Source organism: Ictalurus furcatus, chromosome 23, assembly GCF_023375685.1.
Source record: "Ictalurus furcatus strain D&B chromosome 23, Billie_1.0, whole genome shotgun sequence".
In the NCBI taxonomy this organism is placed as follows: Eukaryota; Metazoa; Chordata; class Actinopteri; order Siluriformes; family Ictaluridae; genus Ictalurus; species Ictalurus furcatus.
In genome coordinates this window covers 6,738,880-6,762,067 of record NC_071277.1, presented here as the reverse complement: position 1 = coordinate 6,762,067, position 23,188 = coordinate 6,738,880, and the positions used below count along the sequence as shown (strand labels likewise).

Genomic DNA, 23,188 nt, shown 5'->3' with positions numbered 1-23,188 from the left:
TCTCATTGGACACGGTCGCTTCCGCGTCGAGTTTCAGTGCTACACCGGAAGCGATTTACGCCTGCAGTTTCTTCCACGGACCATTGTGAATGATGGCAGTCGCGTTATGAGTTTGGCATTTGTCATCCCCTCTAGTAAGAAGGAGAATGGATCTAAACCGTATGTTTCGAGTTATATCGAAAACTTTGAGGGTCTCAAGCTAATAAGCTAGCTTCGTTTTCTACCTAGTTAACCTTCTTTAGATATTCTGTTTGTATAGCTGAATATTTCTATTATTTAAGATTATAAGAAGCATTTCAGTCAAGTGTCTCCAAACTTTTGACTGGTTGTGTGTATATATATAAAAAATGATTACACAGTGCCCTCCACTAATATTGGCACCCTTGCTAAATATGAGCAAAGAAGGCTGTGAAAAATAGTCTTTATTTAACCCTTTGAACTTTTGTTTTTAAAAAAAAAAAAAAAAAAGTCACAAATTCTCTGCTCTCATGGATATCACTACCTACTGAATTAGGGAGCTAGTTGAGACACCCTATGTTTTAAATGAACAGTACAGCTGTCTGACTGGATGTCTGCGTGGCAGTGACCACTAGATGTCGCCATTTGCATGAATTCTTTGGAAACTAGTCAGTTTGGTTTTAGTCAAAGTTTTTTAAGGGGGTATTCAAGACAGAATTATGGGCCCCCTCCTTTCACATAGAAGTTTCTCTTGACTTGAGTAGTTTTTACAAGAAAAAAATCTCATATATATATATATTTTTTTTTTTTTAAAGAAAATGAGATTCATTGCTATTATACTACAACAGGCTACTTGATCTTGTGTTAATGTAAATAGCATACAAGAGTCTCAACCATATTCATTGTCTTTTTATTCAAGAGTAGACACTCCTACCATTACAAAAACTTCAGACTTGATTTTCCTTCCTATTTTCAAAGAGACATTACATTCCAGTAATGTCTCTTTGTAATGTAATGTAAGACATTACATTCCAGTAATGTTCCAGTAAAAAATGAAGAAATATCCAACATATGAAAGCAGCTGGACACTACAACAAGCTTCTAAACACACACAAACAGAATAATGTTTCTCTGCAGAGCCACAATGTTAACCGGTCTTATATACACCATCTAGACAAACCTCATTCTTTACATTCACTGTCTTTTTATTCAAGAGTAAACACATCATGACAAACTTCTTAAAGTCCCCATGACCTCAAAACTGAAGTTTTGTGGCTTTTAGTACAACTATGTTAGCCTTAAGGTTACCTATAAGCTAATGTGCTACAAAACAATGACATTCACATTTAGAAGATGTATGCATTCAAAGTGTTCAGTCTCTCTCTACCACGGATACGGATCAATAAAGGGGATGCCAAAATAGTGGACTCAAACACAGGAATCTTTATTTTAAACAGGACAAATAAAATCAAAAGGAGAGTTGGCTCCCACTACTTAAAACTCTTCAGAGGATTTTCACATATATTACCAGAGATATTTCTTTATCTTTTAGATTTCTCTCCTTTTCAAGCCTGTCTCCCCCCTCCAGCAAACCCTGCCATACCATACTAGTCACCAATCCACAAAGGTGTGATGAAGTGCTGGCGCATGTGCTGGCCTTAAATAACCTGTCTGGCAGGTGCAGGCAATCCAGGTTAATCAACCTGGAGGATTCTTCCTAACAACAACCTGATGGTCTGACCTCCACTTTAGGGATGACTAAACTGCAACAGACTATCAGAATAGTTAAAAATATCATCTTGGATGACCCTGCACACCCTGAGTACCATCTTTAAGTAAATAAATAAATAAATAAATACACCCTTCCTCTGGAAAGTACAATAAGTACCATGTCATCAAAAAAGCTTTTCTCAGAGCTAGCAGCTATTAACAGATTCGTGCAACACGTCCACTTCTCAGGACTGTTTTGCCCATTGAATATTTTGGACTTAACCTTAAGCACTACCTTTGCACATTCTTTAATCCTTATTTATTGTTGATGGGTATGTGTGCACAGAGCTTCTATGTTCTCTGTGTGCTTCAGGGAGCCTCATCAGGCTCAGGATGGATGAATTTATTGTTGATGTGCTTTGTGTGTGATGCTCTTTTGCATATATCGAATAGTGTTCTATGTCTGCATTTTTGTACCAATACAAAATCATGTGCTTGGCAAAATAAAGTAATTCTAAAAGGTGGGAATGAGTATGTGGTTCTCATCCATGGCGTATACCTGCCTTGCTCCTCATGTTCCCGGGATGAGTACTGGATCCACCATGACCCAGATCACCTAAAGGTCCCCCTAAAAACAGGTACCATAAATGAATGACTTCATTAATCGTTGAAATTCTTGATCACTGTCTCATTGATTGTTGTTACTTGTTAATTCTATCATCTATCACCTACAATTATTACACTTTTATTCTGTTCTTTCTTCTATTCTGTTATCAGACACCTTTATCCCAAGTCAAATTTCATACGTACGCAAGATTACGTGTTTTACCATATAACCTTTCCGGCCTGTTTTTAATTTGTAGAAGGCTTTTTTTAAGTGTTTAGGTCACTAGTTGTGTCATGAAAAGAAAGAGCGCCTCCTTTTAGCTTTGCTTAGAATACCTGTGGTTTAGTGTATTTATGTGTGTTTTGTGTTTCTCTTAGCCTCCACCCTTTTCAAAAGTGCTAAATAGTCATTAGGCCGTCTATACATAGGCCCTCACGGGATGGTTGTTCATCTTGCTGTTTGTTTCCTCACCTCACTTTCTATAGACTGAACTGTATTTAACTTACAATAACAATTCCATACTATTGATACTATAAGTTTCTTTCTATTAAACAGTTTGTTATAGTACATTCTATATTTCAACTATAAAATATAAAAATGCTCATAAATAAATGAACAGATGTGTTGCTATAACAAAGAAAAACAATTGTTGATATGGTGAAGGTTTCTGTTAGAAGACATTCATTTAACATTTATCGAAGGAGTCTCTAGTGTTTGTACTTTGGAACACTCAGGTCCTCTAATACTGTACACTTCATCTCTACACTCAGATCCTCTAATACACCCCAAATCTACACTCAGATCCTCTAATACACCCCAAATCTACACTCAGATCCTCTAATACACCCCATCTCTACACTCAGATCCTCTAATACACCCCATCTCTACACTCAGATCCTCTAATACACCCCCATCTCCATACTTAGATCCTCCAGTTCACCCCAGCTCGCACAGTCAGGTGCTCCGATGTTGTACTCTGGCAATCTCTAAAATTACTCTGACCAGTATGGTTCATTTCTGTCCCCTTCTCAGATCCTACTTTCTCTCAAAACACCTCTTAGCTTCTTCCTCCTTTAACCTTTTTGTAAAACGGTATAATAAACTGACCACAAGAACATTTACACAGTGCCTTGTAAAAATCCGGTAGTTTCCACCCAAGCGACATCAGCACCCGTGTTTCCAGATCTGGATTTCTCCCTGACACACGATCCGGATACGATGTGTTTGGACATGGGGAGCATGTGGAAAAAAGCATGAGCACTGACCCCAGACATGATCTTTAGAGCTCAGAGCTGCTGCTATAAGGTACATGAGATTATCACAGGAGATTCATTTACCGGGATATCTTGGTACCAGGACACTTTACACAAAGAGAATGTCGAAGATGTAAAAATTATCTACTACTACAAGAATCTACTTCATGTCTTGCGTATAACGCAGCTTATTTCATTCCCATAGCTCTGTAGTATCTGTGTAGTGCCATTGTGTGAAGTCTGAGACCTCAGAAGCTTCATCAGTGTACGAGTCATCATTGGTGGACTGGATTGTCTGCAGCACCTTTCAGTAGACAGGATCAACTTTGAGACAAATTTAGCTGCAGATTGTACTTAATAGTAGATAAGAGCACTCTCAGAAAAAAGGTTACTAAACCGTACCGTTCCTTGTTGCTAGGTTGGAATACACCTTTTGTATCTTTGGTATGTATCTTTTACTTAGACATGTACATATACTGGGGTGCATGGGGGCTTAGCATTGTGGTTAGCATGTTTGCCTCGCACCTCCGGGATTGGCATGTTCACTCCATGCTTCAGGGATTTCTTCTGGGTACTCTGGTTTCCTCCCCATCCAAGGTGTCCCCTGCCTTGTCCCTGAGTTCCCTGGGATAGGCTCCATGTGGTATGTAAAATGGATTGATGGTGGATGGATGTACATATAGTGTACCTTAAACCTTTTAGGTAAGATACCCCAGTGACAAATGATCGTTCATGGGGAACATCTAGTAATTTGATAGTTTTTGCATTCATACTCATTTTTCTACAACACAGGTTCCAGCCCTGGTCTTGGAGAACCTCCATTTTATGCTATATCACACCCATTTCATCTTTTCAAGAGACAGGTTTCACTGATTAGTTGAATCAGGTGTGTTAGACCAAGGAAAACACTAAAATGTGCAGGACAGTGCGTAGGCCAAGATGAGGACTAGGACCCACTAACTGCACTGGGTATTCACCAGGTGAAGCAAAGAACACAGGTGTCAGTGTCACGTTTTGTCACCAGACACAAACCAGATGTTATAAACTCTGCAGTTTGTATATACAACCCTACAACTGGTGTGTTGAGGGGACTAGGGGTCACTAGTCAAGGACCTTGACTAAACAGCTATCATTCATTCACTGTACTGCTTAATACACTAGATGGCAGGCTGTCTCTATTTCTATATCTATTTCTATTCTTTCAGATATAATTGGGCGTGCTATGTTTGCCAATGTGGACCACATGCTGGTCAGTCATAACTTCCTGCTTTTTCAGACAAAAAAGCATCACTTGTTCTGGGTTGTTACGGATCCTAGAGGGAACAGTGTGCTGATTGTGTCATTGCAATCAGGGCAAAGGCTTTTCATGTGGTAAAGTGTTTCATCTTGACCTTATGACAGCTGCTATCCATGCACCGCTGTAATTACAGCTGTAGGACTGGTTCAGGAAAGAATTTGAGGTTTTACTTCATATTCAGTTAGCAGGCACTGTAAACAGTTTACCTTAATACAGAAAAAAAAGGCTTTGCTGTTGTTTTTTTGTACAAATTATGTTTATTTCTACCATAATCATTCCAAATATATATATAAAACACATTACACACTGATGTCCATGGCTACACTCCTTTTTATTTCAGTGAAACTGAATGGTCAAGTTGGTGGCTAAAAATACCACCATAAACGACAAAAAATAAAAAGTCTGAATATTTGAAAATCATAAATTCCCTGATCGAAAAGTATATAAAATAAAGTACATTTATTTTTTAGGAAACACTGCAAAAAGCAAACCATCCTGCATTGTTCTCCACATTCACAGAGTCGTTCATTTTGGTCCATGAAGCGATCTCTCGAAGAGATGCTGTGCACGACCCAGCCTTTAGAACGGCTAAGAAGGAAGGGACTGAGGGGACAGGAACACATTTGTTCCCATTGCTGAATGTCCTGGAGTTATGATGGTTTTGTTTGGCAGGTGTCATTCAGCAGTTCGGCTCCTTGTCTCATTTCTCCACACTGTTTATTTGGCCTAACAACAACATAGAGATTTTTCTGTATATTACAGTCTGGGCCAATGCAGAATTAACAGACAAATCATCGTACCATTGTATATCTTTAGCATTATAGCATATAGATGCCGATCGCAAAACAACACAAAACAAACTGTATATACATATATCATATTTAACAAATGCACAGCATTTTTATGAAACAGCACTCTGAATGCAAGAAGAGAAATAAAACAGGAAAACCAAGCTCCAGTTTAGACCGAGAGGTTTAGCTGAGGGCGCTGGTTTGTCATTTCCTGCACAGGTATATGTCTCTCATGCTCTTCTGAGCGTTGGTAGGATTTGGGCACATTCTGAATGCCACATTCAGCCGATTGTTCCTGAACTGGACTGGCGTAGGGCTCTTCATCTCCGCTGCTACCCAGTGATGTCTGGCTGACGTACACCATGATAACATCACCCGTGAAGTTCATCACCTGGCCGGTGGAGATGAATGTGGTGTTGTTGTTTCCAGTCACCTGAGCTGGCAAAAAAAAAACAAAAACGCAATTCAGAATTTAGCTTCATTGCTCTTAAAGGTGTACAAACACTTTATCTAGTCGTTTATGTGTACGTATATGGAAAACCCTTGTATTGTCTTGTATGCTGTAATATGTTGTCATACTTTATACAGTGCCTTGCATAAGTATTCACCACCCTTGAACTTTTCCTCATTTTATGGAACAAAAATATTGTTACAATCTGGAACTAAAATGGACTTCATTGGGATTATGTCACGAATCTACACAAAAATCATCCATAATACTGAAGTGCAGGGAACAATATAATTAGGAAAATTATTTATAAATAAAAAAAGTTTTTTTTTTAAAATCTATAAGTCATGTATCAAGTATTTACTTAGGGGGTGAATACTTATGCAACCTACAAACGCCTGCTTTGTCACATTAATCACTGGAAATTTGGTTTAATTCATCACTATGGCTTCCACCATCATTGTTCGGCAGCTTCTAAAATAGCACTTGATCCAGCACATTCTGTTATTTTGCATTTTATATTTCTATCATGCACTGAGGTTTATTCTATGCACATGGAGAAATTTACTGAATTGAGGTCATGAAATTATAATGCGTGCTTGGTTATAATATATTTGATCAAATTTATAATAATTTGATTTGTGAAATTTTTTAAATAACCTCAATATTTTTTATTCAAATGTGCTGACGGTTTGATGGATAAGCTGACCAAGCACTTATCTACTATGCTTGCAGCTCACTTTATGTGTTCCTAAGTGTTCAAAATGCTGTCTTCTCTGATCTCCACTGTGCAGGAGAAAAAATAGAACGTTTTCATAGCCTATTCATACACTATGTGGACAAAAGTTTGTGGACACCTGACCATCGCACCCATACGTGGGCCTTTCCCAAACTGTAGGACGTCTTTGCTGTCTATGCTGTGGCTATATTATTTCCCTTCACTGGGACTAAGAGGCCCAAAACTGTTCCAGCATGACAATGCTCCTGTGCACAAGGACATGGTTTGGCAATTTTGTTGTGGAAGAACTTGAGTAGCCTGTACAGAGCCCTGACCTCAACCCCATTAAACACATTTGGAATGAACTGGAACACTAGCTGTGTCCCAGACCTCCTCACTCATCGTCAATGCCTGACCTCACTAATACTCTTGTGGCTGAATGGGCAGCCACTCTCCAAAATCTAGAGGAAAGCCTTCCCAGAAGACTGGAGGTTATTATAACAGCAAAAGGGGGACTAAATCTGGAATGGCATGTACAAAAAGCACATATGGGTCAGGTGTCCACAAAGTTTTGGCCATATAATGAATTTTATAGGTATATGCAAGAGAGGATAATAAAAGAAATAACTTTCGTTGATTGGATACCAGGAATATCATGCGTCACATGAAAATTAAGAAATAGTCTGTGAAGTACATCACGTTTAAAATAGATTTCCTTTCCTGGAGTCAAACCCTTATTAAACAAGTGCCATGCTGACATGTAATAATAACATGTTTTGCATATTGTGCCAATATGTCATCGCTGTTAGGATCAGACGTCATATTATACCAATGTTACAACGGGTCGAGATCAGATTCTATCATTCAAGGAAGGAAAAAAAAGCTACTGAACGTAATTTGTACCTAACTGTACATTGACATGCCTGCATCTGCGTCCATTACTGCTAATTCAGCCCTTACATAGCAGAAGATATTTCTGTATCTTCCGGGTGAAGAAATAAGTTCATAGTTTCCTTCCGCCAGGCATGTCGACAGAATCGCTGACGAGTTCCCTAAATAGGGTGGATTATTTTACTCCAGCAGGCACACGACAGAAAGACAGACTGGCAGTGAATCATTCTTCACACATCTTTTACTCATTAAGCCATGAGTTATCACATGCCAGAGCCCCGCCGTCCACTCTGGCTAGGCTTGTTTTTTTTTTTTTTTACCAGTGCTGTTTACTGGAAAATCATTTACTGGAGGGGCAGTGTTTTCTTAATAAATATCACTAAATACGCTCTAGATAGATGTATTAACAAGAGCTGTCAAGAAAAAGCAAGGTTGCATAATCCCTTTACAGTAACCGTCTGGGGTTTTTTTCCCCACTGAGGGTGAAAAAAAAACATCCTAAGAATCGTACACTGCACGCACATCCTACAGCTTAGTAATGATGTTAGTAAATGTTATGGGAAAGGGGTGTTAATCATTTCTTTCTGTAGGCCATATGTATCGTGATCAGATCTCTGGGAGAAAAATGATTGCCCCTGCTGAGCCGAATGACTCAGTGAGACATTAGACTACATCTTGTTTTAATTTTGTGTGGGATAATACCAACATCTGAAATGTCTGGAATTTAACACACTAGATGACACCTCTCTATATTTTGATGGAAGAAAACATTGCTGAAATTTTAGTCACTGGTTTTGTAATACCACTGATGGACAGCAATTTATAAGTATGGCCAGTGGAGGCTTGTCCATAGTAGCAGATGGGGATATACTGTATATACAGCCAATCAACAAAACTTTATCTTTTTAAAGATGTCTTTCTAGATATTGCATAATCATAGGGAAGCATGCTCATTACCCCATTTAGCTGCATAGAGTTATTATTATTATTATTATTAGTTATTATCTTGTGGTTAAAAAATGGGAACTGCAATATGAGGTAATAGAGGTCCATTGGGGCGGGAGTCACGCTGCCCCATGCTTGCAATATGAACATGGACCAGCGGGCAGGACAGTTAATGACAGGGTTGCCAGGACCACTATTTTTGTATGCCAAACTAATAGAGTAATATAGCATAAGTGTTGTGCAGCTGTGATTGAAACCATTTCACCACCTTCAAATGCTCTGTAGCTGTTTTTATAGGTTCAGCAAACAGCCTTACCACAGGTGAGAGCAGCCTCGGAGCTCTGGCTCTGGATTTCCAAATCCGCATCAGCTTTGGGCTGGTTGTTATCTGTGCTGGAATTAAGTGAGAGCCCCTGGTTGTTGCTGGTGCTAAGCGATGATAGTATGGCAGTGGATTCGATGCTGCAGCATTGCGGTTCATTTCTCTCATATGCGCTTGTGTCACTGTGTAAATCCCTGATCTCTGACATGACCTCCTTGCCAGCTTCATTGCTGTAATCCATATAGAGCTCCTGAGAGCCTTGCAAGCATCCAGAAAGGCTCTCAGTGTAGCAGCTCCCGCACAGAGGAGGCTCTTTCAGGCTAACATCACTATCCTTGCTTGGTTTGGCGAACATGTTCTCCCCCTGAGCACAGGAACAGCAGCCAGCCAGACCCGTAGCCACCAGTTCACTGCAGTCCTCATTCTCGCCAACCTCCATCGGTTCCTTCATGATCAAGCAGCTGCAGGAGCTGCCAGGAAATGGAGAACCTGGACCCTCAGAGCCCTCAGTGGAGCTGCCTGATGATCCATCAGCCTGGTCCCGTTCCAGCTTGGAGGAGTGTGTGTTCTTCTTGTTTCCTTGAGCCTTGTCTAGGCCAGGGGAATCACAATTGGCTTTGGAGCACATGCTCAGGTATTCTGGAGTACCGTCATCTTCCTGAGACGTGATCTCGTACAGGGGGCAGTTGCTATGGAATGGCGGTGTTAGCGTCTCCTGGGAAAAGAATACTTTTGAGTTTATTTTATTTTAGCAAGACTATTGTAGTATTACTAACAATAAGGTGTGTTGAACTAATAAATTTTGACAGTGTCATTGGTGCAAAGCAGCATTCTTCCAGAGCACTGGTGTTGTATTTTTATTTATTTATTCATTTATTTATTGCCTGTGCACATTTCCAGGCTAAAAGGACACATCAATTAAATGTAATAATAAACTGCTTTAATTGTAAGGTGATGAATATTCACCATTCCTTAATGTTATTAACTTATGGTGGACAAGGAATGACTGTTTGTAGCTACTATAATGTAATAACATGAACTTGTTTCATGGACATTACATAACACATTTAGCCATGAGAGCATTAGTGAGGTCATGCTGGAACAGCTTTGGGCCCTTTAATTCCAGTGAAGGGAAATCTTAAAGATACAGCATACAAAGACATTGTGCATTAAACATTGTGGCAAGAGTTTGGGGATGGAACACAAATTTGTGTGATGGTCAAGTGTCCACATACTTTCGGCCATATTGGAGAACCTGCTAAATGTGTGTGACTGACGAACAAGGCAACTCTGACCAACTGTCAGCTTCTGCCTGTTAAACATCACTTCCTGCTTCACTTACTTGTTGGATTCTGCTCTGTTTAATGTTCTGGATGCAGGTTCGTAGATTGACTGTTAAAAGAAAAAATAAAAATGAAAACATAATCAGCGACATGCAAGGAAAATCTAAGATAGTAAAATAAAAAATAAATACATTTCTCAACCAGACGTACCTGAAAGAATGCTCAGTTTATCCTTGTAGCAGGAAAGAATCACGGCAAATATGACGATTATGGCACAGGGTATTGCCACAATGGCCCATGATGTCGTGTACACTAAAGAACGAAGGCAGAAATGAAGGATTAAAACACGACTCATTTCTGTATTGGTGCGCTAAACATGGTAGATTGCGTACCGAAGGGTCCACACTTCACATCTGCCTCAGTGCTACCTGGCTTTTCCTCAGTCTTGCCAATGGCTTTACAGCTGAAAGAAAAAAAAAAAAAAAAAACAGACTTATCAGCCCAGGACTCTTCAGCAAAACTGTCACTTCTGTTTTTATTAGTCGCAATCCTTTCCACAAATGGGTACCACAGAAATGGCCGACTAAGGAAAATAAGCTCTTTCCAAGGGAAGTGGTGGAGAAATTAGTCATACTACCGCAGCGTGGTAAGACTGCGGGGGCTTTTAAAGCGCCTGTGACCTGAGAGCACTGCCAGAAAAACAGCACTCGTGAGAATGAGCACTGCAAATGCACAAATGAGCCCTGAGTGTGTATGATTTTGTGTGTGTGTGTGTGTGTGTGTGTGTGTGTGTGTGTGTGTGTGTGTGTGTGTGTGTCTGAAAAGCAGTATTTTAAAGCCCAAGCTGTGGTTAAATCAAACACCTTGACTGGCTCTGAGTGTATACTCACTCTGTCCATTTCTTGCACGCTTCTGCTGAAGTGGAATCAGAGAAAAATCCGTAGTCGCAGTCCTTACATGACTGTTTGCCAAGCTCTTAAATGACAAAGTAGAGAAACAGATCATAGCAAAAAAAATGTTAATGTACTTTGAAAGACACCACATAAATGGAACCACATGAATTTCCAGCACGTTATTCGTCTTAAAGCACATTTTTTCAGTACATACTATGCATAACTACTGTAATACTAATAGGCATTTAGTTAGAAAAATGAAGAATGTCTGGACACAGCGCCTGGGATTTTCAGGAGGTACAATGACACTGTAGGACCAGATAAAATATACAGACGTATCCATCTCTATCTACTCCTTTGGGATCTTCACCACCTATTAACCCAATACCACACTGGTTTATAAACTCAGACTAGTAATGTGTATTTACATCTACTGTTAGATAAATCTGGTGCTTCAGTAGTGTTAATATTTGTATAAAAGTATGTACATTTCTAGAAAAGGGTTCCTCAAGAGTAAACCCTTTGTGAAAAGAAAATCCTTAGTCTCAGGGTTCCTGCTACAATTTAAGTGATGAACTGAAATGCACTTTAACGTTCTAGTTTTATCTTCTTTTTTTTAAATTTTTTTTGGCATTATGTCAAAGTATATAGCTCAGTAATTAATAAACTATTTCTACCACAGCTCAGTTGAATTCTCAGTTCTGATTGGTCAGAAGGTGTCGATTAATATCCTTAACAGCAGCTCTAACAGTAGTTCCAGTACTAGTATTAATGTGCTTGTTGATTCAAAAAGATTTGGAAAAAGTGTGTAATTGTTCATATGGTTTGGTCTATTTCGCATTTTTCGGAAGGAGTCTCCAGTGTCAACACTTTGTCATTGTCACATATAATAGCTACAACTTGAAGTTTTCCATCATGGAACAGAGGACTTTTGGAAAAAATAGAGGCTGGAGAGGGAACAACCGTGTACAGCTCGTACAACCATTAAAAATATTTAACATAATCCCAGGGATAATAATCCCAGCCTATCTCAGGGGACACCCTGGACGGGGTGCCAACCCATCGCAGTCCACAATCACTCACACACTCACACACTGTGGACAATTTGAAAACGTCAATCAGCCTACAGCGCATGTCTTTGGATTGGGGAGGAAACCGGAATACCCAGAGGAAACCCCGTTCATGGGGACAACATGCAACGTGCAACCCCGGAGGTGCGAGGCAAACGTGCTAACCACTAAGCCCCCCTAACTACACATATATAAAGTATAAAATAATTAGGAAGAGATGTTTATTAATAAACAAAAGTTTGATAGCCTTCGGCAAATCTCTGTGGTATAAGAGGAATCAAACTGCTCAGGATGTGCTGTTAATGGACAATAAATGTCATAATTTTAGATTATTTCCCCATAACAGTGTTTCCTGATTTAACACGTTTTGATTGCCATGTTTTACGCGCATGTATTACCTACATGCTCGAATCTGGTTGAAAGTCTTACTGACACTTGTTAAAACATGTTTAATGTTTTTTTACCACTGTTAAAAAGTTGATTATACACAACTGGTTCAATCCCAAATTAAATAGATTCCCATATGATACAGGCCTTCTTGAGCAGATTGTCACAATGATTAATAAGGGCTAAACCATTCACAGTACTGGCATCAGATACATCCTCATTAATAGACTTCACAATACCCCCACTCTTTGAACTGATACTTAAAGCTTTCGGCTGTGTTTATGTTACTTCATCTCCTTTCATCCTATTTTCCGTATTGGAATAAGGTATATAATCATCCAATTGAATGATATCGAATGCTATCAATACCACAGAAATATCAACATCTGTACACTATGGCAAAATCTTCGAACTTTGTGTCAAACCACAAGCCACAGCAGGCCACCAATTCACTGAATTTGTAATTATGAGTCATTTATTTTATGAGTCACATTTATCTTTCTGTGTTGAAAAAGAACCAAAATCCACAACGGTAGTTTGTGGAATAGTTCGAGGCACTCATTTGTCAATGTATCACGATAAGATGTGAACTGTGTATCTGGATGAAATGTGCTGGATTTAATAAAGCCTTACCCCCTGCAAGTCCTTGGCCCGGAGGACAGGGTTTGATTTTATCACAGAACTCGCAATAGGTGGTGGTACACTGGAAGCCCTCTTTACACCGACATGATTCAAGCTCAGTGGTGCTACTGGGACTAGGACGATAAAATCCTTTCCCTGCGAGCGAGAGAGAGAGAGAGAGAGAGAGAGAGAGAGAGAGAGAGAGAAGCAGTTAGAAAGCTCCACTGAGCTTAGTTGATTGTGGCTATATTTTATTTTCCTCTGGAAATGTAACTCCAGATATATTGGCACCCTTCATAAAAATATTTTCATCTTATATAAGCTGTAAAGTTTTATTTGAGCACAATCAGGTTTTTTTTAAGCATGAGATTTTAAAAGTAAAGTTTTAAGACCCCCATTAATAAATGTTTGCTAAAGCCTCTACTGGACTGATTAAGCCTCTCCCTGTAGTTTCTAACAAGGTTCTGAGGCACTTGTGGATGGGATCTTGAACTTGAAGTCCTTTTATACTCTCAGGTTTGCACCTGGTTTTCAGTGGGTTTCAAACCCAAAACGGCCATTAAATGGCCATTGCAAAACATTTAGCCTTCCCTGTAGATATTTGAGGGCATTATCTGGGTAAAAGCTCTGTCTAGTGTATATCTGAGTCGTAACCTCCTGGCAGAGGTGATCAGGATTGAGGATAATATAACTCTTTTATTATTGCTCTGATTGTACTGAATGATATTTGTAACATTTTTAGGTCTTTTTTTTACACTCTTCCTTGGTGTCCTCTTGGTGATGGATGGCGAATGGATCTAACGTACATGTAACCTCATATTTATATTCCATAAGGTTTCTGAAAACTAGGCGCAAAATTTGAGATGTGTGTGTGTGTGGGTGAGGGTGGGGTGGGGTGGAGGGAGCTAATTATATTGAAGGGTGGCAATAATTCTGGAGTTGACTGTAGTCATGTGCCTCAGTAATAATGAAAATGAATGTCTGACCCTCATCACAGAACTTCTGTGGATGGCACGTCTCCTCGAAGTTATATTCTGACTGGTACTCGTCCTTCCCGCATGGTCGACACCTGGTATCATCATTCTCAGTGCAATGCGCAGACCGATATGTTCCTGTGTTCATGAGAAAGACTCCATTAATTTGCCTTGCTGGAGTTGCTCACATAGTTCCTGCATTATTCAGAAGTCGTGCAGAGCCACTGGGCTGTTTTTATGAAGCAGAGACTAAACTGAGGTTTTCATACTGGAGAAGGGCTCTGTGGTTACGTGGGTGTTCCTCTTTCACACACACTTCCCTATCGAAACTCACAACATTTCAAAGCTTTATTCAAATCAGTGCAAGCTTCGCTTTGTGCCATATTTGGCTTTCTGTAGCAAATGAAAAGGATTGGAAGATTATTTACCAGGTTTGCACATGCTACAGCATACGCCTTTCCAGAGGTACTGCATTTGGTTGCATGGTGATTTGGCATGCTTTGTCTGCAACAACAACAAAAAAGAATGATATAAAGTAAATAATGGTTGAAAATTCAATCGTCATCATGTGAATTAGACAGGATAACCGATTACTCTTGGTTTGCAGTGCTGTCTATTGAAATTCACGATGACATGTAGGCCTGTGTGTTAAATGATATTAAATGATACTGTATCATGGGAAATGTAATACTACATCAAATTTACACTTGTGGATCTGTACGGCCGCTACAAGACCCTGTATAGTACACACGCGCTAAATCTCGTGCAGTGTCAGAATCAACTCTCGTGAGGTCATGACCTCTGAGAGTGTACAGGGTTTATAGCCACTAACCACTTCCCTGCTGATACCACAAAAAAATGTGCACGGGTTTATAGATGGAAAACCTTTTCATCTGTTAACGAAAACGCAGAGTAGGCTCGGGGACGGTCGAAAACATCCAAACTAAGGCAACATAAGTGCCAAGATCAGCAGAGGGAAGCGGACAAGCCACGTGTTCCACTTACTCGACTTTTTTAATGAGCTGCAAACAATATTTGGGTCCAGTTCCAGAAAAATGGTTTGGCATCACCAACCAATGAACTCTGTAAATTAGTATTATTGTTATTGTTATTGTTATTATAATACAGTGGTTGTCACAGAAATAACACAGCAATGTTTGAATGACTCCATCAGCCTCTGTAGACTCTAATTACTTTTACATTAAGTTTATTTATTTGGCAGGCGCTTTTATCCAACGCGACTCGTGAGTCAAGCCGAATCCAATCCAGGCACAGAGCCGAGCAGTAGAAAGTTAAAAGCCTTGCTCAAGGGATTTGAACTCACAACCTTCATTCACTAGCATTCAACCATAACAGCTGAGCTTTCAAGTTGATCTAAAACTTCACAGAAGGGAATTGTTGGGATTTCCAGATAAACTCTATTTCCACTAGATCATGGTTCAAATACCTAGGAAAGAAAAATGTATCCTGGAACGCTTCTGGAATAAAAGATTTACTCTAGTAGCTCCAAGCTCCTGTATGGTTCTCTGGTGCTGGCAGGACTGTACATCCTCAGAGTGTGATTTTAACACTTTAACAAAGAACATGAATACACTGGCTCGCAACAAAACCCATCGTTCCTTTCATCCCTCGTATTCGAATCTTTCTGGATGCTTTCCCCTATGTTGCACAACTGGATTTTTTATTTATTTTTTTTTAATTAGTGGTGTTCACATTAGGAATCATTTAAACGGGCAAATGTTACCCTGAGAGACGTGTGCACTCAGATTAATGTGAAAACAAAATGATTTATAAAGATAATCATACAAATCTGACCAAATGGTCATATGAGTTACTGTAGACTTCCTGTCAGTTTCAACCAGTCTGGTCATTCTTCTTTAACCTCTCTCATCAACAAGACGTTTCTGGCCACAAAACTGCTACTCACTGGATTTTTAATTTTTTTTATTTTTCCCTTTTCACACCATTCTGTGTAACCTTTAGAGATTGCTGTTTGTGAAAATTCCAGGAGATCAGCAGTTTCTGAAATACTCAGACCAGCCCGTCTGACACCAACAACCATGCCACGGTCAAAGAAATTAAGAAATTGATTTAAGGTAAAAGGTAAATACTCTACAATTAGAAATTCTAAGTAATACATTTGAAGTATTTTGGTATAGATATAACACTAGTGATATAACACTATCAACAAATATAGCAGTCTTAGGTAAGTAACTGCTTCGCCAATCAAGTGCATTTGCTTTTAATAAAGCACACATTTAGAGCTGCGATCTGAGAGTGTACGATGAACAAGTGCTTGCTATGCAAAAAATGTAAGTATTTGATGGAAATTCTTCCTTATTGAATTACCAATCAGTCCATACAGGATCTCACAGAGTTTTTGTTGAATGCTTGTTAAAGCATTTGGTTAAAAATGCTTGATTTTGCTGCAGATTTTCACTTAAAATTGGCGAGTTTTTTGTGCTTTTTTTTGCAGAAAACTACTTGATTTGGCGAAACTGCAATTGCACGAAATTGTTTTGCATGGTCTTTTGCAGTGATGTTTGTTGGTCATTTAGACCATTTAGCTGTACTGATGTTCGACGTATGTGAACTGAATGCGCTGTGTGATGACATCACATGACGTGTCTTGGCCCAAATCAGCGGTAATTTAGAAAATTGCAAGCTCCTCCGAATATGTCTCCGAAAATGTCTTTTATTTCACTATCTACTATTCGTAATTTTATTACCCACTATCGGTCAGTCCCTCCAGTATTATCGCGATTAGTGGCATAGTGGCTTAGTGGTTAGTGCATTGGCCTCGCACCTCTGCGGTTGGGGGTTCAAATCCTGCCTCCACCGTGTGGAAAGGGAGCTTGTGTGTTCTCCCCGTGCTTCAGGGGTTTCCTCCGGGTACTCCGGTTTCCTCCCCCAGTCCAAAGACGTGTGCTGTAGGCTGACTAGCATTTCCAAATTGTCTGTAGTGTGTGAATGTGTGTCTGATTGTGCCCTGCAATGGGTTGGCACCCTATCCAGGGTGTCCCCCACCCTTTCCCACGAGTTCCCTAGGATAGGCTCCAGGCTCCCCCCCAACCCCGTGTAGGATAAGCGGTATGGAAAATTTACGAATGAATGGAAAATAAGAGGAAATAAAATAACTGTAAAAATGTCAAACTTTAACTGGTATTATGACCAAGTGACCAAGAAAAATGCTAATCAATCAATCACTCAATCAAATTGAGAGTTTGAATCCCTCAGTGCCTCAGCAATCAGTAGCCAGAAGTCCAAGAAAGCATAATTAATTTCTCCCTTGTCAATCAGAGCAACACTGACCCAACTGTAGGTGTCTGTTAGCTCATGTATGTGGAAGAGGGTTGACAGCACTTTTCCTCTGAGTGTGTTATACTGGGCTGTGACACAAAATGTCCTAGCTGGCTTCACGTGTCTTGGAAGAAGCATGCGCTAATCTATCACCAGTTGATTGGTTCGTAGCTATCCTGGGATAGGGGAGAGCTAGCTTGTGGATGGGAATTGGCAAATGACCAAATTGGGATTGGGGCAAAACTAAAACGAAATCAATTACTATCAATCAGTAACTCTTAGCAGTATTCCTGATGAAGGTTTGGATATTCTTGGCATCTTCTCAACCAGCTACATGACACCCAAGCGGCTTTTCCTAATTTTCCAAAAGAGTTTCTCACTAAGTTCTAAATGAAAACTATTTGGTTGGACAAACACAAGGCATTAATTTCACCATTTCCATCTGTCTAAATTCAACGTATTGTGTCCAAACGTTTGACTGGTAGTGTGTATACCCTTGTCCAATTGTATGTTTTGTGCTATGATAGTATGAGGATGCCTAGAGACATATTTCACTGTCTGTGTGGTTTCAGAGCCTGGACTCAAACGAAGCATGAGAAAGGAGACAGGAAACCCAAAGGAATGTCCAGAATTCATTTCTAGTCCCTCTGCATCCAACTAGCAGGGTATAACAAGTGACATGAAATATTTTCATCGACTAAATATATAAGAACATGGTCAGTGACGCCCTGAATAATTACATGTTGGAAAATAAGCATACAACGGCGACTGTTGTCCCAGCATTCAACCGTGTTCAGCGTCGTCCTCCCAGTAACCGCTATATCATTTCAATCAGTTGGGTTTCCAAAATGGAAAATCAGTCCCAAGTTACCAACTGGGTGCCATGTCGAGGGGGGTGTTGGGGTGTTTTGTTTGTCATATTTTACCTCTTGTGTGCGACTGTACACTCATGCAAGAACACCATAGTGCATTTTGAAAACCAGTTTTCCTCCAACCACCGAGTTTGCATAACTGCTACGATGAAAATTTTCACCTGGCCAGGTGATTTATTTAAGCCTTTTCTAACAGTACAGGTTTTCTGTTTTATCACAGATTTGGCAAAACACACAGTGCGGACTAATTGCACTTGCAATGTGCAACCTCGTGCGCAATCAACATGTGAAAACAAAACATCAGCATGACCAAACATTCTCATTCCTGTGAGAATTGCTTTCTCCAGACACTTCACAGACCTTAACGCTTTGAGCTGGTGCCGTCTATCGAGCACAAGTTCAGACCTGCATGGTCTGTGATGCAACGTTAAACATGCTCACACACTTTTCCCTCAAGGGTGATCAAGATAAGCGAATTTCACAGCTATTCAATGACTGAATGAAAGAATAAATGAATGGATATTACTGTAGTTAACTGTGGAAGACTTTGAAGCTACCGATCAGAGGTCTGTTGGAATCTTCTATTAAAAGAAGATCATCCTAATGGCTGATCTCTAACAGCCATGCGGATTTTTGAGTGACAGTTTTATCGTTGAAGTAGGATGTATAAGGTGGCAGGTTCATGCAAAGCAGATTGGTTTCTACATTTTATCTGATACTAAAACACTGGAGACATGGGTGTCAGACTGAAAACAAGTTTCAGGCAGTCATGCCATGTAAACGGGAATACTGGGCATGGCTGGACAGTAATTTTACTTCAATTTGCGAAATACGCACCTTCTATAATACTTTAAAGAAGTGGTTCTCAAAGTGAGGTCTGGGGACCCCAGCGGTCTTTGATTTATTAATTTAGTTAAATCGCAACATGCCATTATTTACAATTATAAGCTTGTTATGACTAAAAACTGTCTGTTTGAATGAAATGGGTTTAATCCAAACCTCAATAACTCAATAACAATAGGCCTGTAAATATAGCATAAGTTCTACTTGTGGGATGTTCAAAAAGAAAAAAAACATTCTATCCCTGCTGAAAAAAATAATCCCAACAGAAACCATTGCAGAAATTCCAATGGTTTCCATTACAAATACCATTACAAACCAAATGCCAAAGGTATTGGTCTTTAATGGTATCCACTAGACATAACATGCCACCAGTAGAACACAACAAATGACCAGTAGAGACCCACAGAGACCATTACAGTTTCTATTAAAAAACAATACTTCCATTATAACCATTAAATCCATTACAAATTCTATGAGGGTTTCTATTATTTGTTTTGTTTTTTTCAGCATGAACATTTAAACAATGTTCATGAAAGAAATCTGACAAGGCCATGGAATTTATCTTACTGTTAAAGGGGTCGCCGGCTTCAAAAAAGGTTTGTGATCCCCTGCTTTAATGGAACAAATAAGAATATCTCCAAAAATATCCCCATTCCCCATTATTTCGGAGAATTGGGGGGGGGGTGGAATCCTACAGAATTATCACAAAATCAATCCCCTGGGTTGAACACCCACACCCTCGCCCACACACACACAATGTAATGTCAAGAGATACTTCCACATGTCAAGTTCCCCTCAGACATCAAATGGGCCAACAATAAATAGGCAAAACAAAACAAAACAAATCAAAAGGCTGGTATGAGTTCTGAAAGTTTTCTTAAACAGAGAGAGAGAGAGAGAGAGAGAAAGAGAGCTGTGAGGATGGCTGGACTCATTTACAGCCTGCGGTGTGGGATCTGGATGTAAACCAACATCCAGTGTTTCCAGTAAAACAGTGTGCAAACAGATTTCAGATTTCACCCAGCTCTAGAGTTAACACTTTAACTCCAATAATGATCATATCCATCTTATGATCCTTCTCAGATCCAGGAAATCCACATGATTAGACCCAGATCAACAAACAGATTTCTATTTATTTCTGCACCAAAGGACACATGACACACAATGATAATATTCATCATTTATAATCAAAACAGGAATCTTACCTGGATGCATAAGGCAAAGATCAGGCAGTAGATCCAACCTCGAAATATCCAACTGGTGGAGAAGTAAGCTCTCATGATTTGTAGTATACAAAGTGACCAACTGAGACTCTCAGGCTTCTGCTCCGTGTGTGTGTGTGTGTGTGTGTGTGTGTGTGTGTGTGTGTGTGTGTTTGACAGGATGCCCTTAAAGCATGTTCAACTCCTCACACTGAGAACTTCTCTATACAATGTCAGCGCAGATCCTCATAGCAAAAGGGAAGGCATGAGCTGTGAAGAGGCAAGGCTTCTGCGTTACGTAGGAGGGCTCCATTCTGAACTCCATTCTCCATTCCTTCCTATTGGTGCAATGCAAATATATGCAAATAAACATTGTTCCACCTTTGGTGCACCGCTTCTTGAAGAGTTTAATGCTAATGTGAAAAGAAAAAAAATGCACAGTAAAAAAAAAAAATTGGGGAGTTCAAATAAATAAATAAATAAACAAACAAAAATTATTCAGTAAAATACTAATATAACTATTCACACTGGTAAATTTGTGCTTTCATGTTTATATATTTGAAGCATTGAGGCATCACAAAACCCGAATGCAATTAAACTGTGTTAAAATGTAAAATATGAAACATTTTGATATTAGCAGTGTATAAAAAAATAGTTTCTTAAAATTTGCACATTCATGTTATCACAACTGCTTATTATTTACATATACATGTTTATAGAGTTTTTGGGCTTCCTATTCAAGATTATTCATAACTAATAAAACTATTAAAATCACATCAGGGGGCACGGTGACACCACTAGGGTTGGGGGTTCGAATCACGACTCCGCCCTGTGTGGACGGAGTTTGCGTTCTCCCCGTGCTTCAGGGGTTTCCTCCGGGTACTCTGGTTTCCTCCCCCAGTCATTTACTCCTAAAGACATGTGCTAGAGGCTGATTGGCATTTCCAAATAGAACACAAATGTGTGAATGTGTGTGATTGTGTCCTGCGATGGGTTTGCACCCTGTCCAGCATGTCCCCCGCCTTGTGCCCCGAGTTCCCTGGTATAGGCTCCAGGCTCCCCACAACCCTGGGTAGGATGAGGATATGGAAAATGGATGGATGGATGGATGGATGAAAAAAATCATATGAAGGACCTCTGAACTTCCAACCCATGGTAATGAAAGTTATAATATTTATTATTGACTTCTTAGAATTAATATCCTGTTTGGCTGGTCACTTGAATTTAATGGGTTTAATCCAAACCGAAACAACAACAACAACAAAAAAAAAGTCCAATATTGTCAACTTAAATATAATAGCAATTTTTTTTATGCAAACATGTTCTGTGAGTGGAAAGTTCTGGAAAAGAAAGCTCTATAGATCTATAGAAATGGATTCTGTTCATATGTAAATGTGTAAATTTAAGGAGATCAATGGGATTTAGTTTACAGTTATGCCTTGTAGCTACTTTTGATAGATAAGTCCTAGTTGATTACATTTCTGATATTAACGAATAACAGTCTATTAATTTGTAGTGGCCCATATTTAAGGGGTATTTAAGGGGTATGTCCATATTCTGTATGCAGGTAACTAGTATGCTGAGGTCAGGCCAGGCAGAGAAAGCTCCGATTGCTAAGTAAAAACACATCTGTGTGACCACATGATTATTATGTTTGTGGTAAAGTGAGATTCTTACAGGTAGACTAAATAAGGGGTATGTCCTTGTGTCTTCCACATCTTGAAGGATTGCATCTAATGTTAGTGATATCGGGCAATGCGTACATATCACAGTGTATTTCAAAGGAACACTTTATTGGCTCTCTTTTCGCATTGCAAATAGAAGGAGTACACAGTGAAGTGCATTATATACCCTTTTTTCTACTTGTACCATTATTAAAATTGTAAACTAATACTTTACTTTACTCTAGAGAATAGAACGTCAAAATAGGCCATTATAAAAAATTAGAGATGCACGATATTAAATTTCTCAGCCGATACCGATAGTTCTGCCTTTTATGCCTTCTTTTAAATGAATAATAATTAATTCCACAATTCTGAAAGAAATGAAAATAAAAACTTTATTCTCTCCATTTCAACAAGTTGTTTCACAGTAACTGGTCTTATAAACGGAAAACACATTACTTTAATTAACATTAACACATGAACTCAATTCTTAAGATTAAAGTAAGACTATTAATTTATTGAATGTTATTAATTCATATCAACATTGATTGAATTCTATAAAAAATAAATAAATAAAAAAATAAATCCTGTTAGTCTCACATTGACTCACCACAAACAAAAGCATTTCTACTTCATCACTGAACATCAAACTGGTAATATATAATATACACTTTTTTATATATTAACATTAACTGGATATGAAATATACTACTCTACAAATATATTTTTCTGTGCAATATATACTTTTTGTCAGCTCATCTTGATTTAAATCTTTCAACCGTGTACTGGTGCTTTAATTCAGTGTGAGCAGCTCAGCAAAATAAAAATTAGACTCGACGCCGAAACTCCCGCTTCACTGCTGCTCACTTCCGGTGTAAAATATTATCAGTGCAGAGATTACAGAGATTTGTCATCATTCCACACAAGAGACATCATCTATACACACACACACACAGCACAAAACCGATGTGTTTTCCCACCCTCTTTTCATTGATGGGCTATAATGTTTTTAAACCGATGGCCAATAACGTGAAAAATTGCCTTTATTGGCTGATACCGTTTATTGGTCGATACATCAGTGGAACTATATTCATTGTTTTTTTAAAACTTTTTATAAACAATCTGAAAAAGCTGCAAAT

At 39.1% G+C, this 23,188-nt stretch overlaps 1 protein-coding gene across 1 annotated transcript; it reads right to left on the bottom strand.

Annotated features, from left to right (window-relative positions):
• Positions 1–4,990: 4,990 nt before the first annotated feature.
• On the bottom strand, positions 4,991–21,715 carry tnfrsf11a (tumor necrosis factor receptor superfamily, member 11a, NFKB activator). Its single transcript, XM_053611962.1, has 10 exons — positions 20,389–21,715; positions 14,597–14,672; positions 14,181–14,306; positions 13,207–13,350; positions 11,114–11,198; positions 10,616–10,686; positions 10,434–10,535; positions 10,283–10,332; positions 8,935–9,655; positions 4,991–6,054 (listed from the first exon to the last, which is right to left on the bottom strand). Exons 1-10 carry the CDS (start codon positions 20,461–20,463, stop codon positions 5,786–5,788), a joined length of 1,719 nt encoding a protein of 572 aa, XP_053467937.1. The 5' UTR covers positions 20,464–21,715; the 3' UTR covers positions 4,991–5,785.
• Between the last annotated feature and the right edge of the window lie 1,473 nt (positions 21,716–23,188).

Excerpts from the sequence above, each read along its gene's own strand:
- tnfrsf11a (XM_053611962.1), bottom strand. The coding sequence starts at position 20,463 with ATGAGAGCTTACTTCTCCACCAGTTGGATATTTCGAGGTTGGATCTAC. Across the intron at positions 10,687-11,113 it reads GCGTGCAAGAAATGGACAGA|CTGTAAAGCCATTGGCAAGA; the intron begins GTGAGTATACAC and ends TTTTTCTTTCAG. Across the intron at positions 6,055-8,934 it reads CGAGGCTGCTCTCACCTGTG|CTCAGGTGACTGGAAACAAC; the intron begins GTAAGGCTGTTT and ends TTTTTTTGCCAG.